At 39.7% G+C, this 20,857-nt stretch overlaps 3 protein-coding genes across 7 annotated transcripts in view; 2 read left to right on the top strand and 1 right to left on the bottom strand.

The window, feature by feature from the left end:
* ASB3 (ankyrin repeat and SOCS box containing 3) overlaps positions 1 to 18,578 on the bottom strand; it is a 131,003-nt gene extending 112,425 nt beyond the window's left edge. The window contains exon 1 of one of the 2 annotated variants that reach the window (XM_074206067.1): positions 18,480 to 18,578. The gene's annotated coding sequence lies outside the window, so the exon portion shown is untranslated. Of the gene's footprint in view, positions 1 to 13,103; positions 14,288 to 18,479 lie in introns of those variants that run through there. The other variant, XM_074206070.1, reaches the window with a different exon arrangement.
* On the top strand, positions 310 to 15,262 carry CHAC2 (ChaC glutathione specific gamma-glutamylcyclotransferase 2). 3 transcript variants are annotated; one of them, XM_074206107.1, is made up of 3 exons: positions 310 to 527; positions 5,995 to 6,030; positions 8,253 to 15,150. In XM_074206107.1, exons 1-3 carry the CDS (start codon positions 393 to 395, stop codon positions 8,634 to 8,636), a joined length of 555 nt encoding a protein of 184 aa, XP_074062208.1. In that variant the 5' UTR covers positions 310 to 392; the 3' UTR covers positions 8,637 to 15,150. The 3 variants fall into 3 exon arrangements, with proteins under 3 accessions (XP_074062208.1, XP_074062216.1, XP_074062220.1); XM_074206119.1 differs by having other exon boundaries at positions 464 to 527; positions 5,995 to 6,128; positions 8,253 to 15,262; XM_074206115.1 differs by lacking the exon at positions 5,995 to 6,030 and having other exon boundaries at positions 311 to 527.
* A 70-nt stretch (positions 18,579 to 18,648) lies between the features above and the next one.
* Positions 18,649 to 20,857, top strand: part of ERLEC1 (endoplasmic reticulum lectin 1) — a 44,579-nt gene continuing 42,370 nt past the window's right edge. Inside the window, exon 1 of one of the 2 annotated variants that reach the window (XM_074206054.1) lies at positions 18,649 to 18,996. In XM_074206054.1, coding sequence (XP_074062155.1) covers positions 18,763 to 18,996 — 234 coding nt within the window. In that variant the 5' untranslated portion in view covers positions 18,649 to 18,762. The remainder of the gene's footprint in view (positions 18,997 to 20,857) is intronic. The other variant, XM_074206043.1, reaches the window with a different exon arrangement.

Raw genomic sequence — 20,857 nt, forward strand, 5'->3', positions numbered from 1 at the left:
ACAGGGCCACGGGGCGGGCAGGGGGACGGGGGTAAAACCAGCCCCCCCGGGATGGAACACCGGCCAACAGGGGCCGGGCAGGGGCAGGCGCCGGGCCCTGATCCGGGCACTACTCGGCCCCTCTGGGAGCCCCGCCCCCGCCCCGCCCCCGCTTCCCCCGGCAGCTTCCGAGGGAGGCGGAGAGGAAGCGGGCCAAGGCCGCGGCCCGAAAGGCATTGTGGGCGTGGTAGTCCCGGGCACACGCGGGCGCGGGGCTGGCGGTGCCGGTGCGCAGAGCCCGCGGGGGCCCCGAGGCGGGAGGAGGCCTCCCGGAAGGCCCTGCGCGGCCGCGGCGCCTGCGCCCGGGAGCCGGTGGGTGGCCCGGCGCCGCGCAGGGAGAGGCTGCGGGGACGATGTGGGTTTTCGGGTACGGTTCGCTCATCTGGAAGGTGGATTTCCCCTATCAGGACAAGCTGGTCGGGTCCATCTCGGGCTACAGCCGGCGCTTCTGGCAGGGCAGCACCGACCACCGCGGGGTCCCCGGCAAGGTGAGGACGCGGCCCCGCCCCCCGGGCCGGCTCTGCCCTAGCCCCCTCCCGCACCCTCCCCCACCCCTCCCCAAGGCTTCGGGGACACTACTCGGCACCCCCACCCTGGCCCAACGCCCCCAAGCGCGCGGAGGGGAAAGCCGGCGTGCTGTCAGCCGGGGGCGAGGTCTGCGAGGCCGCAGTCTAAGCCAAGGCCCCGCCGGTGAGCCGCGGAGGTGAGTGACTGGGCCCAGGCCCGCCGCGGCGGAGGTGAGTGACTCGGACCCAGGCCCAGGCCCAGGCCCGGCCGCCCCGGCGGAGGTGAGTGACTGGGCCCAGGCCCGCCGGTGAGCCGCCGCGGAAGGAGTGGGCGGGCGCTGGTCATCCTGCGGCGCCCGAATCCCCCCGAATCCCCCCCGAATCCCCCGGCCGGGTGAGGGCCGGGAATGGCATGCCTGCAGACTTAGACATTCTGCCGCGGATACGTTTGGAGACAAACGTATGTGACTTTGTAATAAAACACGAACCTTTCCAAACTCTTCTCGAGTGACTTAGACTTGACTGAATAACCAAATTTTGTTATCACAACGCAGCAGCTGTTTCCCGAATGCAGTTGGTGATGATAAGTATGTGTAGGGGCAGCCAGGAGTCGCAGGGCCTTGGATTCAGGGAGATGAAAGTTCCAGTAGGACCTCAGACACTTGACCCCTGACTAGCTGTGTGACCTTGGGCCAGTCACTTAACCCTGACTGCCTGCAATCCAGGGCCTAATTCATACCCAGCCACTGGACCCAGATGGTTATGAAGGGGGATGGGAGGCTGGTCACAGCACAGCACCCCCTCTCTCAAACCTAGTTCATGTGTTTGCCATGGCATCACCTCCCTAAGGTGGTGGTCTTCTTCCAAAATGAAGGACAAGGAAAAAACTCACTAATCTTAAATGAGGAAGCTTTGCTCCTTTTACTTACTCCCAATGATTACACTTTTTTAAGGCATTCATTTGTATACATAAAACACAATTATCCATTCATCAGTTATCTGTTGTTGCAATCAAATTATCTGGCTAGATTAATTCTATCTTTGGGTTCTGGTACTCTCAGTGACATTAGAAAAAATCATGGAAAATGAAGAGAGTGACCAAAAGATTGAGGAACAAATGTTCCAGTTGGGTATTTATATAGGGAAGCAGTGATTAACAAAGACTAATTTGTATTACCTTCAATATTTGATTATATTTCTTTATTCCTTAAGAAAATAAAATTTTGAAAACTACAATGATCTAAATGTGATCCCTTGTATCCTTTTAAGTAATGGTAAATATTCTGTGCAGATTGATGAAACTTCTTAGTTATTCAAATTTAAATGTTTACCTTTGGCAAAGAATATTCTTCACAAACATGAAGTACCTTGGGCAAGAGTCATCCCTCATTTTGCAGATTAGGAAATTTAGTCTCAGAAAGAGAATATTATTGTTTTTACATTCACCCTTCAGATATTGGGACAAGAGTTTAGTTTTTTTAACTTTTTAAATCCATCCAATAAATGATACAACAAAAGGGACAGAAAAAGTTGTTTAAAAAGATATAAATTTATGGGTAAGCTTTGAAGTAGAAAAAGATAAGAGTCAAAGTAGCTAACGTTTGTTTAGGGTTTTAACCTTTTTATCCTCACAACCTGATACTGGTTATACTTGTATAATCATATTCAACATTTCCATACTAGTCATGCTGTGAAAGAAGAATCAGAACTAAAAAAGGAAGAAAACCATGAAAAAGAAAAAAAACATGTCTTAAAAAAGGGAAAGTAGTATGCTTTGGTATATATTCAGTCTCCAGTATTTTTTTCTCTGGATGAGGGTGGTATTTAACATGACAAGTCTTAGAGTTGTCCTTATTCATTTAAATGCTAAGAGTGGCTAATTTTCATTAAAAGTGTAGAGGAAGAAACACTGGTTTTGAAGTTATGACTTGGATTCAAATCCCTAATTTGATACATTCCAGTTACCTTAAGCAATCCACTTAACTTCCTTTGGCTTAGTTCAGAAGCTGCCCATCAAACAACCTCAATCTAAGAGTGTGAAGATATCTTTTTAAAACTTAAAGTGCTAGGACTAGAGGGATAAAATAATTTCCTATTGAAGCACAAGAGTTGAGCCAAGAAAGGATTTTAAGAGACAGAAAAGTAGTAAACTCTAGCCAAAAGCAACAGCCTATGCAAATTCAGTCAATCAACAATCATTTACTAAAGGACTGTTATTAAACCAAAGAGCTGCTGGCAGGGCCTTCCATTTATGAATCCCTTTCCCCAAAGTACAGTAGAGTCTAGTTCTGGGAAACGGAAAAGCAAACAGACCATTTTGACCATGTGAAAACTGACAAAATGAAAAAAGTTTGACAAATATAGGCTGGAGCCATTCTTGTGAAGGGTTTTTAATGCTAGAGGGTTTTATATTTTATCCCAGAAGTAACAGTGAGTCACTAATTTCACAGGCAATAAAGCAACATGGCTAGAATTTACTTGAAAAAGATAACTCTGGCAGCCATATAGAAATATAATGGAAAGAATAAAAACTAAGTGCCAAAATTGCATTTAGGATGCTGTTGCAGTAGTTCAGGCGAAAACTGATTAATATATAAAATAGGTGCCATTAGATTGTAAGCTCCTTCGGGACAGGGGCTATCTTTTGCTTCTTTTTTGTATCCTTAGCACAGTGCTTGGCAAATAGTAGATACTTAATAATTGTTTGTTGGTGTGAATGAAGCGAGAAGTAGTGGAAGTAGCATCTACAAGTAGAGGAAAATTCTTGAGGTTCTAGACCTAGGAACAAAAAAATAGACATTCCTTAAAAAGAAATAGAGAGATTTGAGGGAGGAAATGCATTTGGGAGGAAAATAATGAACTCCATTTTCAACGTAGTAAGTTTGCTATCTTTGGAAATCAAGGTATTAATACCTCAAACAAAAGTAGTTACTCAGAACTAAAACTTTAAAGATTAAGCCTGATCTGGGAGCCCCAAAATGTAGTGAAAATTGAATAGTTAGAAAGTCCTATATCTCCAAAAGAAAAGGCCCAAGAGTGAATCTTAGAGGACACCTAGTGGGAAGGGATGGAACAAGAATTTAGATAAAGCAAAGAGAAACTGAGTAGTGGTAAAATAGAGAGGAATACCAGGAAAGTGCAAGATCTTAAAAACTGGAATGGCTGGTTTCCTGGCTAGCTAGCATGTCTGCATCTCTTCTAGTTAGTGACTCAATCTATATTAAGTCCTTTACATCTTAAGAGGTCCAGTTTTACCTTCAAGAAAACCTAACCAAAACTATCATTTTATGAAGTCTTGGAATACTTATAATCAAGATCATGAAATTTAGTACTTAATATCTCTTTCTTATATGTGTTTTTTTCTCCATTAAAGGTAAGACCCATGTCTTATTTGTTCTCCCCTACTAATTTGTGGTCCAGACTTGTGATTTTATCAAAATCAAGAATTCCCAGGTGTGAGGAAACTCCTATTAAAGTAGATCAGTACCAGCTTTCCATCTAAGGATAATAAAAAGGACTCCTTTTTTGGTTATATTTGGAGAACAAAGATAATTAAGGAAGTTTTCAAATCTACTTTAGTTGGTGAGGATAGGATGATAATTGACAATAGAAATAAGGCAAAGGTACTAAATTCTTTATGCTGGAGACAGAAGAAAATGAAAAATAAGGAGGGAGTAAGTGAGCCCGTAGCCACTCTTGTTGCAATCAAATTATCTGGCTAGATTAATTCTATCTTTGGGTTCTGGTACTCTCAGTGACATTAGAAAAAATCATGGAAAATGAAGAGAGTGACCAAAAGATTGAGGAACAAATGTTCCAGTTGGGTATTTATATAGGGAAGCAGTGATTAACAAAGACTAAATCTTTCCTTGAGTTATGGCTTAATTAAGAACACGTGTCAAGGGGAGGCTAGGTGGCACAGTGGATAGAGCACTGGCCCTGGAGTCAGGAGTACCTGAGGTCAAATCCGGCCTCAGACACTTAATAATTACCTAGCAGTGTGGCCTTGGGCAAGCCACTTAACCCCATTTGCCTTGCAAAAACTTAAAAAAAAGAGAGAAATAATGTCATGTGGAGCAAGAATTGGATTTAATTTGATTGGCCCCAGATGGCAAGAAAAATGAATGATAGCTGCAAAGTAGCAATTTAGGCCTAAAGAAAGGAAAACATTTCTAAAAGAGCTGTCTAAACTATCTAAAGAGATTATTGGATCCCCCCTCCCAAGAAGTCATTAAACAGAATCTGGACAATTACTTGTAGAGTATGTTATAGTGGCTACTGAGGTCCCTTTCTCACTCTCAGAATTCTGTGTTCTTATGGCCTTAGAGAGTTCCTGTAAATTAAGGGGTAACAGTGACTTGGCCGGGTCACCTTTAAACACAGGTCTTCCCACTTCCACTTCAGATTCTATCCATCATTGCCTTACTGACTCTGTATCACCCTATCTGATACAGAACTAAAAAAATATATAAATTAATGTTTATTTTAAAATAATCAAATAATTTAGGAAATTCATCGGGGAGATAAATAATGTAATTACCTTTTAAAAAAGTAAATATTTCCAAAATACTAAGTAAACTATCAAAAAATATCTGAGTAGTTATTAAAAATCATAATTGTTGGTTGATGAAGGTGATATAACAGAAAGCTAGCAGTGTTTAAAGCAATTATTTTTTTTTGCAAGTCAATGGGGTTAAGTGGCTTGCCCAAGACCACACAGCTAGGTAATTATTAAGTGTCTGAGACGGATTTGAACCCAGGTACTCCTGACTCCAGGGCCAGTGCTCTATCCACTGCGCCACCTAGCCGCCCCTAAAGCAATTATTTTTAAAAGTTGAATTACATTTTTGAAAACCAGGGCCAGCTTGGGGTCAAGGAAGACTCAGATTCAATTCTTGCCTCTGACCAAAACTGCCTGTAAAATGAAGATGATATGATCTTCAGTTACCTTTCCGACAGTGAGGCTCAAATAAGATAATGTATTATAAAGTGTTTTATAAATCTTAAAAGCACAAACTACCTCATGACCACTAAGAAGTATAGGCTCCATAGTCCTTTAGAGTGCTCCCTCTGTTCTTATTGGTGCTTGCTACAGGATAACCAGGAATGTCATATTTTTACTTATGTAAAAAGAAAATGACCAGCTCTTTGCAGTTTGCCTAACCACCTGTAATTTTGGAGTAGTCTCTGGCTGTCCTATATTTTCTTGTTTTTAACTTAAGTTCATATAAAATATATCCAATTTAAATTCACTGAAATTATCTTTTAGAAAACAAAGCAATAGATTTTCTGATTCAATACATTTTAGATTATAACATATGAAAACTAAGTCCTTTGTTGAAACATGATTGTATTAACTTGGTATATGGTGATTCCATTTTAACTATAGGTTAATAATTTTGTTCAGCTAAATATTTTTTTTAAACAATATTTTTGAAATTTTTTCCAGCCTGGAAGAGTTGTGACTCTTGTTGAAGATCCTGGGGTATGGTACAGTTTTTATATAAAGATGTCTATATGAAATTATAAGAAATGTTTCCCACTTCAATCAAAACAGAAAATAAAAGAAGTTCTGCAAGGGAGGTAGTAGCATAATAGAAGGAAAATGTGAGACTATCTTAAGTTCTAGGATTCCTGTTTTTTTTACATTAAAACATCTTTTTGATTGTCCAGGTTTGCAGGAGACAGAGGCCTGTAGAGAGGCAGGCATGGTGTAAATAACAAAATGAAATAAAGCACTGTAAGGCACTTTTTAAAAAAAATACAACTGTATTTGAAAAAAATCTTACAACATTCCTTGACCATAAATGGAGACATTCAGGTCACAAAACCAATATTAAAGACTTTTTGTGGAGACAGACTTATGATGTCATTTGTATGAGTAATTTCCTATAGGGCAGATCAGCCCACTGTCAAATACAATAGAATATGCATATACATGTTTATCTACATAAATACAGAGGTATGTGTATATTCCTGTCTTTAATCACCCATTAAAATCACCCATTATGCCTTGTGACATCTCAAACTGACTTTATCATTGTGCAGATTTTTTACTGGATAACAGATTTCTACATTTCCATAAATCTGTCAGTTACAAAATATCAACTGAGTACCAGTCTCCTAGTCTCCTGATATTTAAAAGGAGCTCATTTTTATTATCATAACTACCTGGTGCTAAATTGTTAATAATTAATCAATGCAATCTTAAAGTCATTCCCCATTTGCAAAGATAATCTAATGATGAGATTAATAACATCTCCAGCAATTCTTTCTTTCATTGACTGAATTTTATTAAAAGCACTAACAATGTTTTGTATACAGCTCCATATATGTTTATGTGATTCATATTCCTCAATTTATCAAGTATTTTTTACTTAACAGTTTGTGGGGGAAGGGGTGTTAACAGTTAATTTCACAGTTTTCCAAAACAGAAGATTGAAGAGTTAATTTTTAAAAGTGTGATTCTAAGCAAAGCAAATGCATCATCATGCTTTATAATATAAACAATGAAATGCTACATATTTTCCTGATGCATATTTTTATGTGGTATACATTTAAGACATGTAATTGTGGAGATAAACCCCAAACTAAATAATAAATGACATTTGATTTTGTAAACTATTTTAAACAATTTGGCTATTCAAAAAGATGACAAGCAGCTCAGAGTTTAATGATTAAAGGTTTTCTGCCAGGTATATAATTATGAAATAGCTTCCACTTTTTTGACAGCATTCTTAATCAAGTACCTAACATAATATATGCTTTAATTTTTTTCTCTAAACAAGCAGAGGAAATGAAAAAATAATCCTTTATGTCCACTGGGAAAAAAAAGTCCAATATTGGAAGTATATTGCTTTAGTTTAAATTTTTGTTTTTTATACAAATCTTTATATAAATTTTATTTATATAATCTTTATATTAAAATGGATAGAGACAACTGCCAAAAACAGTTTTATTTTAAAATAAAATGATTGTCATTCTAAAGTAAGATGCAGCTTTTTTTTTTAAGGTATTCCTTCCACTTGTAGCCATTCTTATTGAAAACTACAAAGAACTCTTGAAAACCTTAGGCAAAAGAAAAAAATTCACAAAATGGTGGTTGCATATGAATCTATTTTTGAGAAGTAATACAGGGGAGAGATATATATTCTCTCTCTATAAATAGATATATATTTACTTATATAGATAAAAACACAGATATATGCACACATATATACATACAAACATAAACCTTTAAACACACTAAATACAAATTAAAAATAAATATAAAATGCTCCAGTGAAACAGTGGATTTGAGTATTTCTTAACCATGCTTGTCCATCTTGTTTGACTCTTCCATATCCTACCGTAAATTCACCAATGGAAACCAGCCAGCATGCTGGGTGCCTTTTGACATCCTGAGAACACCAATGTAACACATAAGTTGTTCTCTGGTTATCCCTTACTCTGGCTAAATGACTGGACCCTCCTGTTCAATCCTAGATTAGAGCAGGGGGGGGAAAAAGCATAGACTATTTCCCAACTGTGCCAATAGCTAAAGAGAATTATAACAGGAATTACAAGTACCACTTGAATCTACTGATTTAAAATTTAAAAAAAAATACTCTGGAAATAACATTTCCCCCCCCCCCCCATGTTTTATAAATATTTTACACATTTTTTAAAACTTAAGATAAAGATTTACCCATTTTTATCCTTCTGTAGGGTTGTGTATGGGGTGTTGCATACCAACTACCAGCAGGAAAAGAAGAAGAAGTGAAAGCTTATCTGGATTTTAGAGAGAAAGGAGGCTACAGAACTGCAACAGTCATTTTCTACCCAAAAGACCACACCTTGAAACCCTTCAATGTACTACTATATATTGGAACATGTGATAATCCTAACTATCTTGGTCCAGCCCCTCTGGAAGATATTGCTGAACAGATTTTAAATGCAGTTGGTCCTAGTGGAAGAAATACTGAATATCTTTTTGAACTTGCAAATTCCATCAGGAATCTTGTGCCAGAAGATGCAGATGAGCATGTCTTCTCCTTGGAAAAATTAGTCAAGGAACTTTCTGAACAAAAACAGAATCTCAATTGCATATAAAGAGATAATCATTGATTTTTCACACACACACACACACAATCTTCAGGTTAATGGTTTCTCCTAAATGTCATGATCTTTTTCTTAATGATGTGTTCAGGATAACAGTTTCTATTTATAATCTACACTGGAAAAACTACACAGACATCTATTTTAAAGTATTTTTTAAAAAATCTCAAGTAGGGATACATTTAAATAATATACAACCTCCTAAGCTATATGACAGGGGTTATTTTCTCATTGGAAATATATTCTTAGTTTAGAAATATACAAATAAAGAATCATCCTGTTTTGAAAATGTTAAACAAATACAAATTTTTATTTGATATTAAAAGAGAGGGATAACCTGAGGATTCCTGCATATGTTTTAGCCTTAGAAAGTAGTTTTATGTTATCACATCTTCTACCTTGCTAAAGTGAGAGCATGAAATAGTGGCTTAGTTTGTCCTTTCATACAATGTAAAACAGCTATATATCTTAGGAAAACCAATGTTTTACTCTAGGCCATCAACTCTGGGAAAATAATCTCTACATCTACCAATTTGAAATTAATGGAGAACCAAACTGAAACCTGAAATTCTGTAGCATGTATCCATGCTTGTAAAATTAAATCTGTAACAAACCATGGTTAAAAATGCAAAAACTTAAACTAGCATGTGATTGTAATATATATGTATTGTAATAAACACAAAAGATTTCAGCCCCAAATTTTTAACTTTTCTATTTTTCAAGGATTGTCAGTCCCCTTAAGCTTACTCTTCATGTAAAAATCTTCTATGTACCTTATCTTCACAAATAACACTTATTTTTGCATATATAAATATATATATATGTAATTACCACAGAATATAACTCATTAACCTTGAAATAACCATGGATCAAAGATTTAGAACTAGCTAGTAATGACCTTTGAGATCATGTAGCGCAAGGATTCTTAACCTGGATCTGTAAATTTATTTTGATATTTTGAGAACTATATTTAATTGATTATCTTTGTAATCTCAAATATTTTATTTTAGGCATTTTAAATATTCTAAGAAAGTTTCCCCTGTGTGGCCTTAGGCAAGCCACTTAACTCCATTTGCCTTGCAGAAACCTTAAAAAAAAAAAAAGTTTCCCTAAGCCTCAACAGACTGCAAAGAGGTCCAGGTTGTCGTTAGTCAATTTTCAGTCATATCCAACTCTTCCATGATGCTATTTTGGTGGCAAAAAAAAAAAAAAAAAAAAAAGTGGTTTGCTATTTGCTTCTCCAGCAAAGATGAGAAATCAGTGTCTGAGACTGAATTTGAACTCATGAAGATGATTCTTCCTGATTCTAAGTCAAGTGCTCTATCCATGGCTTACCTAGCTGTCCAAAACACACACACACACACACACACACACACACACACACAAATTAAGAACCCCAGATCTAGTCCAACCCCCTTTTCAAATGACCCTACCAAAGAAACAAAAAGTACTAAATAGTAAAACTACAATTTACATCTAGTATTTTCTACTATATCACATTACTAAAAAAAGCACTTTAAAATAAACCATTGTTAATTTTGTGTTAACCTCATGTTCAAAATAATTACGGAAGAATATTTCACCTTCACCTCATGCAAAAAAAAAGAATCCTCAGCACCTAACCAGTGCCTATTGAACAGTAGACATTTAATAGATGTTATATTGTCAGTTAAGTGTCCAAATGAGTAAAGCACCTGACCTGGAGTCAGGAAGACCTGAAGTTCAAATGTGATCTCAAGCACTCACTAGCATGTGATGATCTTGATCAAGTCATTTTACCCTGTTTGCTTCAGTTTCTTCAGCTGTAAAATGATCTGGAGAAGGAAATGACAAACCACTCCAGTATCTTTGCTAAGAAAACTCAAAATAGACCAAGAAGAGTCAGAATAACTTGACAACAATAAATGTTAATTGGCTAAACATTAGAGTAGGAATCAGGAAACCCAGGTTTTCCAGTCCTAATCCTGAAAAACTATCTTTATGACTTAGTCCAAGTTATTGCAGTTCTCTAGAGCTGTTTCTTCATCTTAAAAATGAGAACTACATATTAAATCAGATTTAAATAACTGGGCAAATATCAACTGCTCATGGATAGGTAGAGCTAATATAATAAAAATGACAATTCTACCAAAACTAAACTAACTGTTTAGTGCCCTACCAATCAAAATTCCAAAAAATTACTTTTAACGAGTTAGAAAAATTGTAAGTAAATTCACATGGAGAAATAAAAAAGTCAAGAATTTCCAGGAGCTTAATGAAAAAAAGTGCAAAAGAAGGTGGCTTAGCCCTACCTGATCTAAAATTATATTATAAAGCATCAGTCATCAAAACTTTGGTACTGGCTAAGAAATAGAGTGGTGGACCAATGGAATAAACTAGGTGCAAAAGCAGGAGATGATTATAGTAGTCTGCTGTTTGATAAACCCAAAGAGTCCAGCTATTGGGATAAAAACTCCCTCTTTGATAAAAACGGCTGGGATAATTGGAAGTTAGTATGGAAGAAGCTTAGATTAGACCAACACCTCACACCCTTTACCAAGATAAGATCCAAATGGTTACAGGACTTAGACATAAAAAAAATACTATAAGCAAATCAGAAGATCAAGGAACAGTTTATGACTAAGAAGAGTTGAAGAACATCATCAAAAACCAACGATGATTTTGATTACATTAAATTAAAAAGCTTTTGCACAGATAAAACCACTGTAACCGAGACCAAAAGAAATGCAGTAAATTGGGAAACAATCTTTACAACTAATGATTCTGACAAAGGACTCATTTCTAAAATATAGAGAACTGAGTCATATTTTTAAAACAAAAAGCCATTCCCCAATTGACAAATGGTCAAAGGATATGCAAAGGCAATTTACAGATGAGGCGATCAAAGCAATCCATAGCCATATGAAAAATTGCTCTAAATCATTAATTATTAGAGAAATGCAAATTAAAGCTTCTCTGAGGTACCACTTCACACCTCTCAGATTGGCCAATATGACCAGAAAGGATAATGATCATTGTTGGAAGGGTTGTGGGAAATGTGGGACACTATTACACTGTTGGTGGAGCTGTGAACTCATCCAACTCTTCTGGAGAGCTATTTGGAACTACGCCCAAAGGGCAACAAAAATGTGCATAAATTTGACCTAGCAATACCACTACTGGGTCTACAGCCTGAAGAGATGATGAAAAAGGGTAAAAACATCACTTGTACAAATATATTTATAGCAGCCCTCTTTGTGGTGGCAAAGAATTGGAAATCATGTAAATGTCCCTTCAACTGGGGAACAGCTTAGCAAACTGTGGTAAATGTACGTCATGGAACACTACTGTTCTATTAGAAACCAGGAGGGACAGGATTTCAGGGAAGCTTGGAGGGATTTGCATGAACTGATGCTGAGTGAGATGAGCAGAACCAGAAACACACTGTATACCCTAACAGCAACATGGAGGTGATATTCAACCTTTGAAGGACTCGGTCATTCCATCAGTGCAACAATCAGGAAAAATTTTGGGCTGTCTGCAAAGGAGAGTGTCATCTGTATCCAGATAAAGAGTCATGGAGTTTGAACAAAGTTCAAGAACTATTCCCTTTAATTTAGAGAAAAAAACAGATATCTTATTGTCTGATCTTGTTACCTCTTACACTTCTTGTCTCTTCCTTAAGGATATGATTTCTCTCTCATCACACTCAATTTGGATCAATGTACAACATGGAAACAAAGACTGACAGATTGCTTTCCTTAGGGGGGTGGGGGAGGGAAGTAAGATGGGGGGGGAATTGTAAAACTCAAATAATTAATTAAAAAAATGAGAACTAAATCTCTTAAGAGCCCTTCCAAAAGTAACAGTGGATCAATAAACATTTATTAAGCACCTACTATATGTGCTGAGGATTAGCAAGACAAAAGTGAATCAGTTTTTGCCTTAAAGGAGTTGACATTTAACACAAGTCAAAATATAGATATATACAAAAACTATATATACAGTCCACTGTACCACCCAGGTGTCCCATACAATACTATACTACATGATAATAGAGACAGAGAGAAAAAAGGGACAGACAAGTAGAAATTACATATCCTTTTTCCTTTTCTCCAATGGAAATAGTAAGATTAGATATAAAGATAAGACTGAAGTGGTGGTACCCTCAACAGTAACAGAAGTTCAGACAGAGAGAGGTTATTGTAGTTGTTGCTTTAATCTCACAGAAGACCATGACATCAAGTAAATGAAAAAAGGATTAGTTCAATTTGGGGTATGTTGAAGTTTTAGATTTATACAAGACATCTACTTAGAAATGTCCAGTATGTAGTTAGAGACTTGAGTGTGGAGGTTGAATAAGTAGTTCTGGGAACCATCATCATAGAGACAATAATTGAAACCATGGGAGCTAATGAGATCTCTAAATTAAAGAGTAAGAAAGAAAAGAAAAAGAGCTCAGGACAACTGTAGAATGCTCACCTTTCTCAGTTGTGACCCAGATGAAGATCTAACAGAAACAACTGAAGGAACAGTGAAATGGGTAGAAAGATAACCAGACTAGGGCAGTGTCATAGAAACCTAGAGAGAAAAGGAAATCAAGGAAAAGGGTAATAACAATGTCAAAGGCTGAAGTAATAAAAAAAAAAGGATAAAAATTAGAAAAAATCTATTAGATTTGGCAATTATGAATTCATCAGTATCCCCTAAGATGCAATCTATTAAATTTGCCCACTAAGCAACATGCTATTTTAAACTTATAAATAAGATATTAGAGCTGGAAATTATATCATCTTGAATTTAGTATTAATTTAAATTTACCTCTAGAATGCTATGATTATCTTTGCCTTCAAGAAACTTGGGGAAAACAGCAAGTAAACAAATATGTACAAACAATATACAGAAGAAACTGGAAAAAATTAAAAGGAAGTGCTAGAATTAAAAAAAGTTGGTAATGATTTCCTACAGAAGCTGGATGGTATAAGAAAATTGGAAAGGTTGGAGGGGTCTAGGTTATGAAAGTCTTTGAAAATCAGAGTATTTTATCCCAGAAACAATAGGGGACCCCTAGAGTTCACTGAAGCTGGGAAGAAACATGGTCAGAGATGAACTTTGGTGACTAAATGGAAATTGGAATCAAGTCAGTAAACCAATTTATGGGATCTATTAAGATCACCAAGTGAAGTGGTACAGGAAAAAGAAGTACCCTATGAGATAGCTATGATTAGTGGGTGTCATTGGACAAGAATCCAACAAGAATGAGGAGTAGTCTGATAGGTCGGAGGAGGACTAGGATCAATTGGTGTCCAAAAAAATAAAAAAAGAGGAAGAGAGGGTGATCAGCAGTGTCAAAGGATGCTGAAAGATCAAAGAGAATGATTGCAAAAAAATAAAAGCCGTGTGATTTGGAAATTAACTCTTAACTTTGGGGAGAGCAGTTTTGCTAGAATGAAGAGGTTAGAAGCCAGATTAAAGAGAGTGGGAGAACAGAATGTGGAAGCATATATATATATATTTCTGGAAATGTTAATTATAGCACTAAGTTAACAAAAAGAAATCAAAGGAATAAGAAAAACAAAGAAAAAACAAAATACCAATTTTTGATGAACTCTAGAGAACTGTACTGAAACAATAACTAGCAAAGCTGCAGAATACAAAATAAGCTAAGTTATGAGTCTTTCAGCATATTACCAACAAAACTCAGGAGGAGAAAGAAAAATTCCATTCAAAATAAGAGAATGTAATATCCTGAAGAGATGAAGGAAAAGGGTAAAAACATCACTTGTACAAAAATATTTATAGCAGCCCTGTTTGTGGTGGCAAAGAATTGGAAATCAAGGGGTGGATAGGTGGCGCAGTGGATAAAGCACTGGCCTGCAGTCAGGAGTACCTGGGTTCAAATCTGACCTCAGACACTTTATAATTACCTTGTGGCCTTGGGCAAGCCACTTAACCCTATTTGCCTTGCAAAAACCTAAAAAAAAAAAATTAAAAAAAAAGTAATTGGAAATCCAGTAAATGTCCTTCAATTGGGGAATGGCTTACCAAACTGTGGTATATGTATGTCATGGAACACTATTGTTGTTCTATTAGAAACCAGGAGGGACAGAATTTCTGGGAAGCCTGGAGGGATTTGCATGAACTGATGCTGAGTGAGATGAGCAGGACCAGAAGAACACTGTACATCCTAACAGCAACATGGGAGTGATGATCAACCTTGAAGAACTCACTCATTCCATCAGTGCAACAATCGCAAGCAATTTTGGGCTGTCTGCAAAGGAGAGTGCCATCTGTATCCAGATAAGGAGCTGTGGAGTTTGAACAAAGTTCAAGGACTATTCCCTTTAACTTAGAAAAAAACAGATATCTTATTGTCTGATCTTGTTACCTCTTAGAATTCTTGTCTCTTCTCTAAGGATATGATTTCTCTCTCATCACACCCAATTTGGATCAAGGTACAACATGGAAACAAAGTAAAGACTGACAGAGTGCTTTCCAGGGGAGGGGGGGAAGGAAGTAAGATTGGGGGGAAAATTGTAAAACTCAAATAATATCTTTAATAAAAATTAATAAAAAAAATAATAGAACATATAAATATCTGGAAGTTTTAACTGCCAAAATATACATGGGAATTATAGAATAACTCCAAAGTACTCTACAGAAAAAAAATTGACCTAAAAGCCTAAAGAAATACTAATTTCTTATGAGTATAAATCAATAGAATTATGATGACAATATTACCTAAGCTATTCATACCAATCAAACTACCAAACAATTACTTCACAGAGGTCAGAAAATAATAAAATTTATTTACAGAAACAAAAAAAAGATTAAAAATCTCAAGGAAAATAATGGGAAAAGAAAGGGGGGGGAGGAAAGAGGGCCTAACAATCCCAAAGATTTCAAAGTACACTACAATGCAGTAATCATCAAAACTACTTGGAGCTAGTTAAAAAACAGAAAAGGCAATTAGTAGAATATTTTAAAATATAACTCCTATGAAACCACATGAACCTAGGAACATAAATACCCCAATAGTTAGGATAAGTACTTTGACAAAAACTGCTGGGGAAAAAAAAAACAGAAAAATCTGAAATTAGGTTTTACAAATAATCAACACAACTTCTCAAAATAAGTTTCAAATGGATATGTAAGGATACTTAACTTACATAGTGTACACATCATAAGCAAACTGGAGAAGCAATGAAGAAAATTCCCTAACAAATACAAGATTTCCCAGTTTCATCCAACAAATATTTTTTCAAGGAGAAAAGTGCTTTTTTCTGAGATAATCCCACAGCTGGAGGAATTAGAAAACCATGACTGTCAAGTCTGAGGATCTGAACTTTGTGAGTTGCTCAGATAGCAGAGACCTGAGGTAAAAGTCAAAATACCTCTTCAGCAGGCCCCTCAAGGTGTTTTTAACCTCCCGGGAGAGGAAAAAGACATCATGAGTTATTGTTTAAAGTATCTGCAAAGTACTTGATTCTTTTGCATTACTTTATATATGTTGTGTTGGATATTCACATAGACTCAATTTCTGTCAGATTTTAGGACAGCTCATGGTAGTCATTCTATGTCAAGTGCTCTATCATCTAGCTGCCCAAAGAGGTCCACACACAAATTAAGAAGCCCTCTTTTCAAATGACCCTACCAAGGAAACAAAAAGTACTAAGTAGCAAAGCTACAATTTACATTCTGTATTTTCTTCTATATGACATTACTAAAAAAAAAAAATCACTTTTAAAAAAACCATTGTTAACTTTGTACTAACCTCATACTAGTTCAAAGTATATTATGGAGGAATAATATTTTGTCTTCACCTCATGCAAAAAAAAAAAGAATTTTTTAAGAAAGGTACATTATCAGATAATCATATGTTAAAATGTTTCTAAATACGTTTTAACACGACTACCATACACAAAATAAAATCCAAGTTTAAAAAAGTATCCAGAATGTATACCATGGAAACAATGTAAAGACTGCCTTTGGTGGGGGGAATAGTAAAACTCAAAATAAAATCTTTAAATCCAAAAAAAAAAAAGTATCCACAAAGAAGCATCTTGGGAGAATGATGTTAAGCTAAAATGAGAGGCTTTACTTTTTTTTTTAATCTTTGAATCCTCAGCACCTTAACCCAATGCCTACTGAACAGTAGTAGACACTTAATGGGATGTTTTATGAGTAGTTAAGTGTCTAAGTGAGTAAAACACCAGGCCTAGAGTCAGGAAGACCTGAAGTTCAAATGTGATCTCAGGCACTCACTAGCATGTGGTGACCTTGCGCAAGTCACTTCGCTCTATTTACCTCAGTTTCCTCATCTCTAAAATGATGTGGAGAAGGAAATAAATCAGTCTTGTTTCTTTGCTAAGAAAAACACGAAGCATAAAACAGCTGTCTTCAATGATTTCAAGGGTTGTAAGGGAATGAATACACGTGTTCTCCCCCAAAGTCCAGGTGTAAGGAGTGAAAGTTGCAAAGAAACAAATTTATCCTTGATCTTATATGCCAGAGCAGCTAGGTGGTACAGTGGACAGAGAACCTGATCTGGAGTCAGGAAGGCAAGATTTCAAATCTGGCCTCCTATGAGCTATATAATCCTGGGAGAGTCACTTGACCCTGTCTGCCTCCATTTCCCCATGAGCTGGAAAAGGCAAATCCCTCCAGCATCTTCACGGAGAAAACACCAAATAAGGTCACGAAGAAACAAAGGCACAGTGGAAACAATAAACATAAGCCAGAGGGTGTGTGTTCAGAACTAGTGTTACTAAAAAAAATGTGCATACCCTTTGATCCAGCAATACCACTACTGGGTCTATATCCTGAAGAGATGATGAAAAAGGGTAAAAACATGACTTGTACAAAAATATTCATAGCAGCCCTGTTTGTGGTAGCAAAGAATTGGAAATCAAGTAAATGTCCTTCAGTTGGGGAATGGCTTAGCAAACTGTGGTACATGTATGTTATGGAACACTACTGTTGTATTAGAAACCAGGAGGGACGGGATTTCAGGGAAGCCTGGAGGGAGTTGCATGAACTGATGCTGAGTGAGATGAGCAGAACCAGAAACACACTGTATACCCTTACAGCAACATGGAGGTGATATTCAACCTTTGAAGGACTCGGTCATTCCATCAGGGCAACAATCAGGGACAATTTTGGGCTGTCTGCAAAGGAGAGTGCCAGCTGTAGCCAGATAAAGAGCTGTGGAGTTTGAACAAAGTGCAAGGACTATTCCCTTGAATTTAGAAAAAAAAAACCAGATATCTTATTGTCTGATCTTGCTATCTCTTATACTTTATGTTCCTTCTTTAAGGATATGATTTCTCTCTCATCACACTCAATTTGGATCAATGTTTACCACGGAAACAATGTAAAGACTGGCAAATCGCCTTCTGCGGGGGTGGGGGAGGGAAGTAAGATTAGGGGGAAAACTGTAAAACTCAAAATAAATAAATATCTTTTTAAAAAAGAACCAGAGTTACTAAAAAACGGGGGGGGGGGGGGTCCCTGCCCCCAGGGGTCCCAGGCTTGCCCCGGCCCGGAGCTCGGCCGCGAGCCCTCAGCGCTCTGCGCGGCTCCAGGGGGTTCGGGGCCGTTTCACGCCGCTTTCGGCGCCTCCGTGGGCCCCGGGCGGCCAGGCCCGTTCCACCCCTTGTAGGGGCGTCAGCCGAGGGGCGAGGGAGGCGGCACGGGGCGCGGGGAGGCGGCCCGGGGCGAGGGGAGGCGGCACGGGGGGCGGGGAGGAGGCCCGGGGCGAAGCCCGAACAGCCGCCCCCTTCCCGGGGCTGTGCCCGGGGCATGCCCCCCGGCCGCGGGGGCCGCCTCTGCGCGAGGCGGGGGCTCGGCGGCACTCACCGGCTGCGAAGGCGCTCCGGGCCGGGATCCGCTGGTCCGGGCCCCCGGGCCGGGCGGGCGGCGGCGGCGGCGGCGGCGGCGAGGGGGCGGAGGCGGCGCCGCAGAGCCTCCCGGCCGCCGTAGGCAGACCCGGATGTGGACGGGCCGTTTGCCCCGGAAGCGACGCCCCGAGAGTGCGAGAGGCGGAGGCTGGTTCCAGGGGCTCCCCGGAAGGAGACGTGGCGGCGGTTGGGGCTCCCGTTCGCCGGGCGATCTCTGGTCCCGCCGCCTCCGCCTCCTCTCTATGGGCCGAGGAGGCAGCGACGGCGGCGGCGGCGGCGGCGGCGACTGGAGAGAGAGGCGGAGGAGGATGGAGGAAGGCGGCGGCGGCGGCGGCGGCCGGAGGCTGGTCCCGGGCGCGCCGGTGCTGCTGGTGCTCTGCGGGCTGCTGGAGGCGTCCGGCGGCGGCCGGGTGCTGCCTCCGCTCAGCGACGACATCCCCTTCCGAGTCAACTGGCCCGGCACCGAGTTCTCCCTGGTCAGTGCCCGCGCCGGCCCCGAGCCCCCTAGGCGCCTCCCCGGGCCCCCGAGGGCCGCGGGTGCGGAGCGGGCCACGCAGCCCCCCAGGGCTCCCCCCGCCCCGGGGCGGCCTTGTGCCCGGGGCGGCCTTGTGCCCGGGGCGGCCTTGTGCCCGGGGCGCTGCGGGAGGCCGCGCAGGCGCGCGCGGGGTGGGACACTCGGGACACTCGGGGCCGGGCGCCCGCGCCCCGGGGGGCCTCCGGACTCGGGGTGCCGCCCGAGCCCAGGCCACCGCGGGCCGCACGGCCCAAAGCCGGGGGCAGCTGTGGAAGGGACGACACCAGCCACACCGGAGCTGGCCGGCTGACAAGTTGACGCTTTTTTCCTAAAGGTGAAAGAGAAGCGCCCAGGTTTCCCGAGCGAGGGAGTAAGCCCATCACGCTGGAATGTTGAGATAACTCTGGCAGCTGTGTAGAGGGTAAATCAGGAAAGTCTGGTCAGGAGGCTCACTCTAGAGGAGAGGTCTTTAGGACCCGAAAAGTCAGGCCGCCCTGGTGAGGAGAGAGAAGAGATGTACAGAAGTGATTAGAAAAATTAATAACTTGGTTAGATATGGATGAGTGAAGAAAAAAATCTGGAATGACTCGTGTTCCAAAGGGTGTTGGTTTAACCCTCAACAGAATCAAAGAAACTTTTCCTTTTACGAATCAACACCATAAACTCTAGAATGAGATCTCTCTGCAAGCTTGTTTTCAAGAATTCAGTAAGACTCACTCTCCAGTCAGAATGCCCCTAAGAACTATCATAGTCAGCACAGTTTAATGTTTTGCTTTAATCCTAGACCAGGGATCAGAAGCTCAATGATCTATCTGGTCCCAGTTTTTCACAGTGGCACTATGAATCTGAAGCATCACTTCAGCTCTCAGAGGCACCGTTTTCTCATCTATAAAAAAATAAGACAATGAATTAGATGAGTGTTAAGGTTCCTTCCAGGTCTAAGTCTATGATCCTTTGAATCCGCCATATTCACAACTCTGGGTGGGTGACTAAATGCTTTCAATATTAAATTGCTATCGATATTAAATTGACTGAAGAATAATCTAAACGCTCACAAATGCTATAGATATTTAAAACAGATTCTGTCAGTGGGGGGAAATTTTCAGTGCTCCACAGAAAGTAGGCTGCAGGCTCTTTAGGCCCACATTTAGACTTGAATTGTGTGGCTGAACATTTATCACCCTGGGATTAGCCTCTATAAATTTAGCTTTGCTGGTACTGGAATGAAAGACGGAGTCCCTTGCTACTTTTTAATATCTATTCCTGGTTCAAACCATATTATACATACTATTGCCCAGTTCACTTTGTGAACTTTGATTATCTGAGAAATACTTTTTTTCTACTTTGAGAATCCCACTATTACAATGTTACTGACATATGAAGACATATTACTGGTATTGAGCCAGTCTTTTATTGCATTCATGATTTAATCAATGTTGGTATTTCCTGTACTAGTGTATATTGCCTGCACACCATCTGCACCTTCTTATCTTGTACAGTTTTTGTTCCTGTGTTGTTCTCCTATGGATCTCTCACACAGGGTCTCTCCAATGTGCTGAGGGCCTTACTGTAAAATAGAATTTTTTCAAATTTCTTGCATCCTAATATAGCACCATCCTGTCCATCTATTATCTTGCTGTATGACCAACTCACCTAGTTTTTCTAATGTGCATTTCCAGAGATCATGGACTATTTTTCTTGTTATCTTTGTGTTTCCAGTGTCTTTCACAGAGTAGACTTAGCAATTGTTTGTTGAATCAGCTGTTAAGTTCTCCCTTATCCCCCTTCTGAGATAACTGTTGGAAATATGCTACAACCATTCC

This window comes from Macrotis lagotis, chromosome 1, assembly GCF_037893015.1.
Source record: "Macrotis lagotis isolate mMagLag1 chromosome 1, bilby.v1.9.chrom.fasta, whole genome shotgun sequence".
NCBI lineage: Eukaryota > Metazoa > Chordata > Mammalia > Peramelemorphia > Peramelidae > Macrotis > Macrotis lagotis.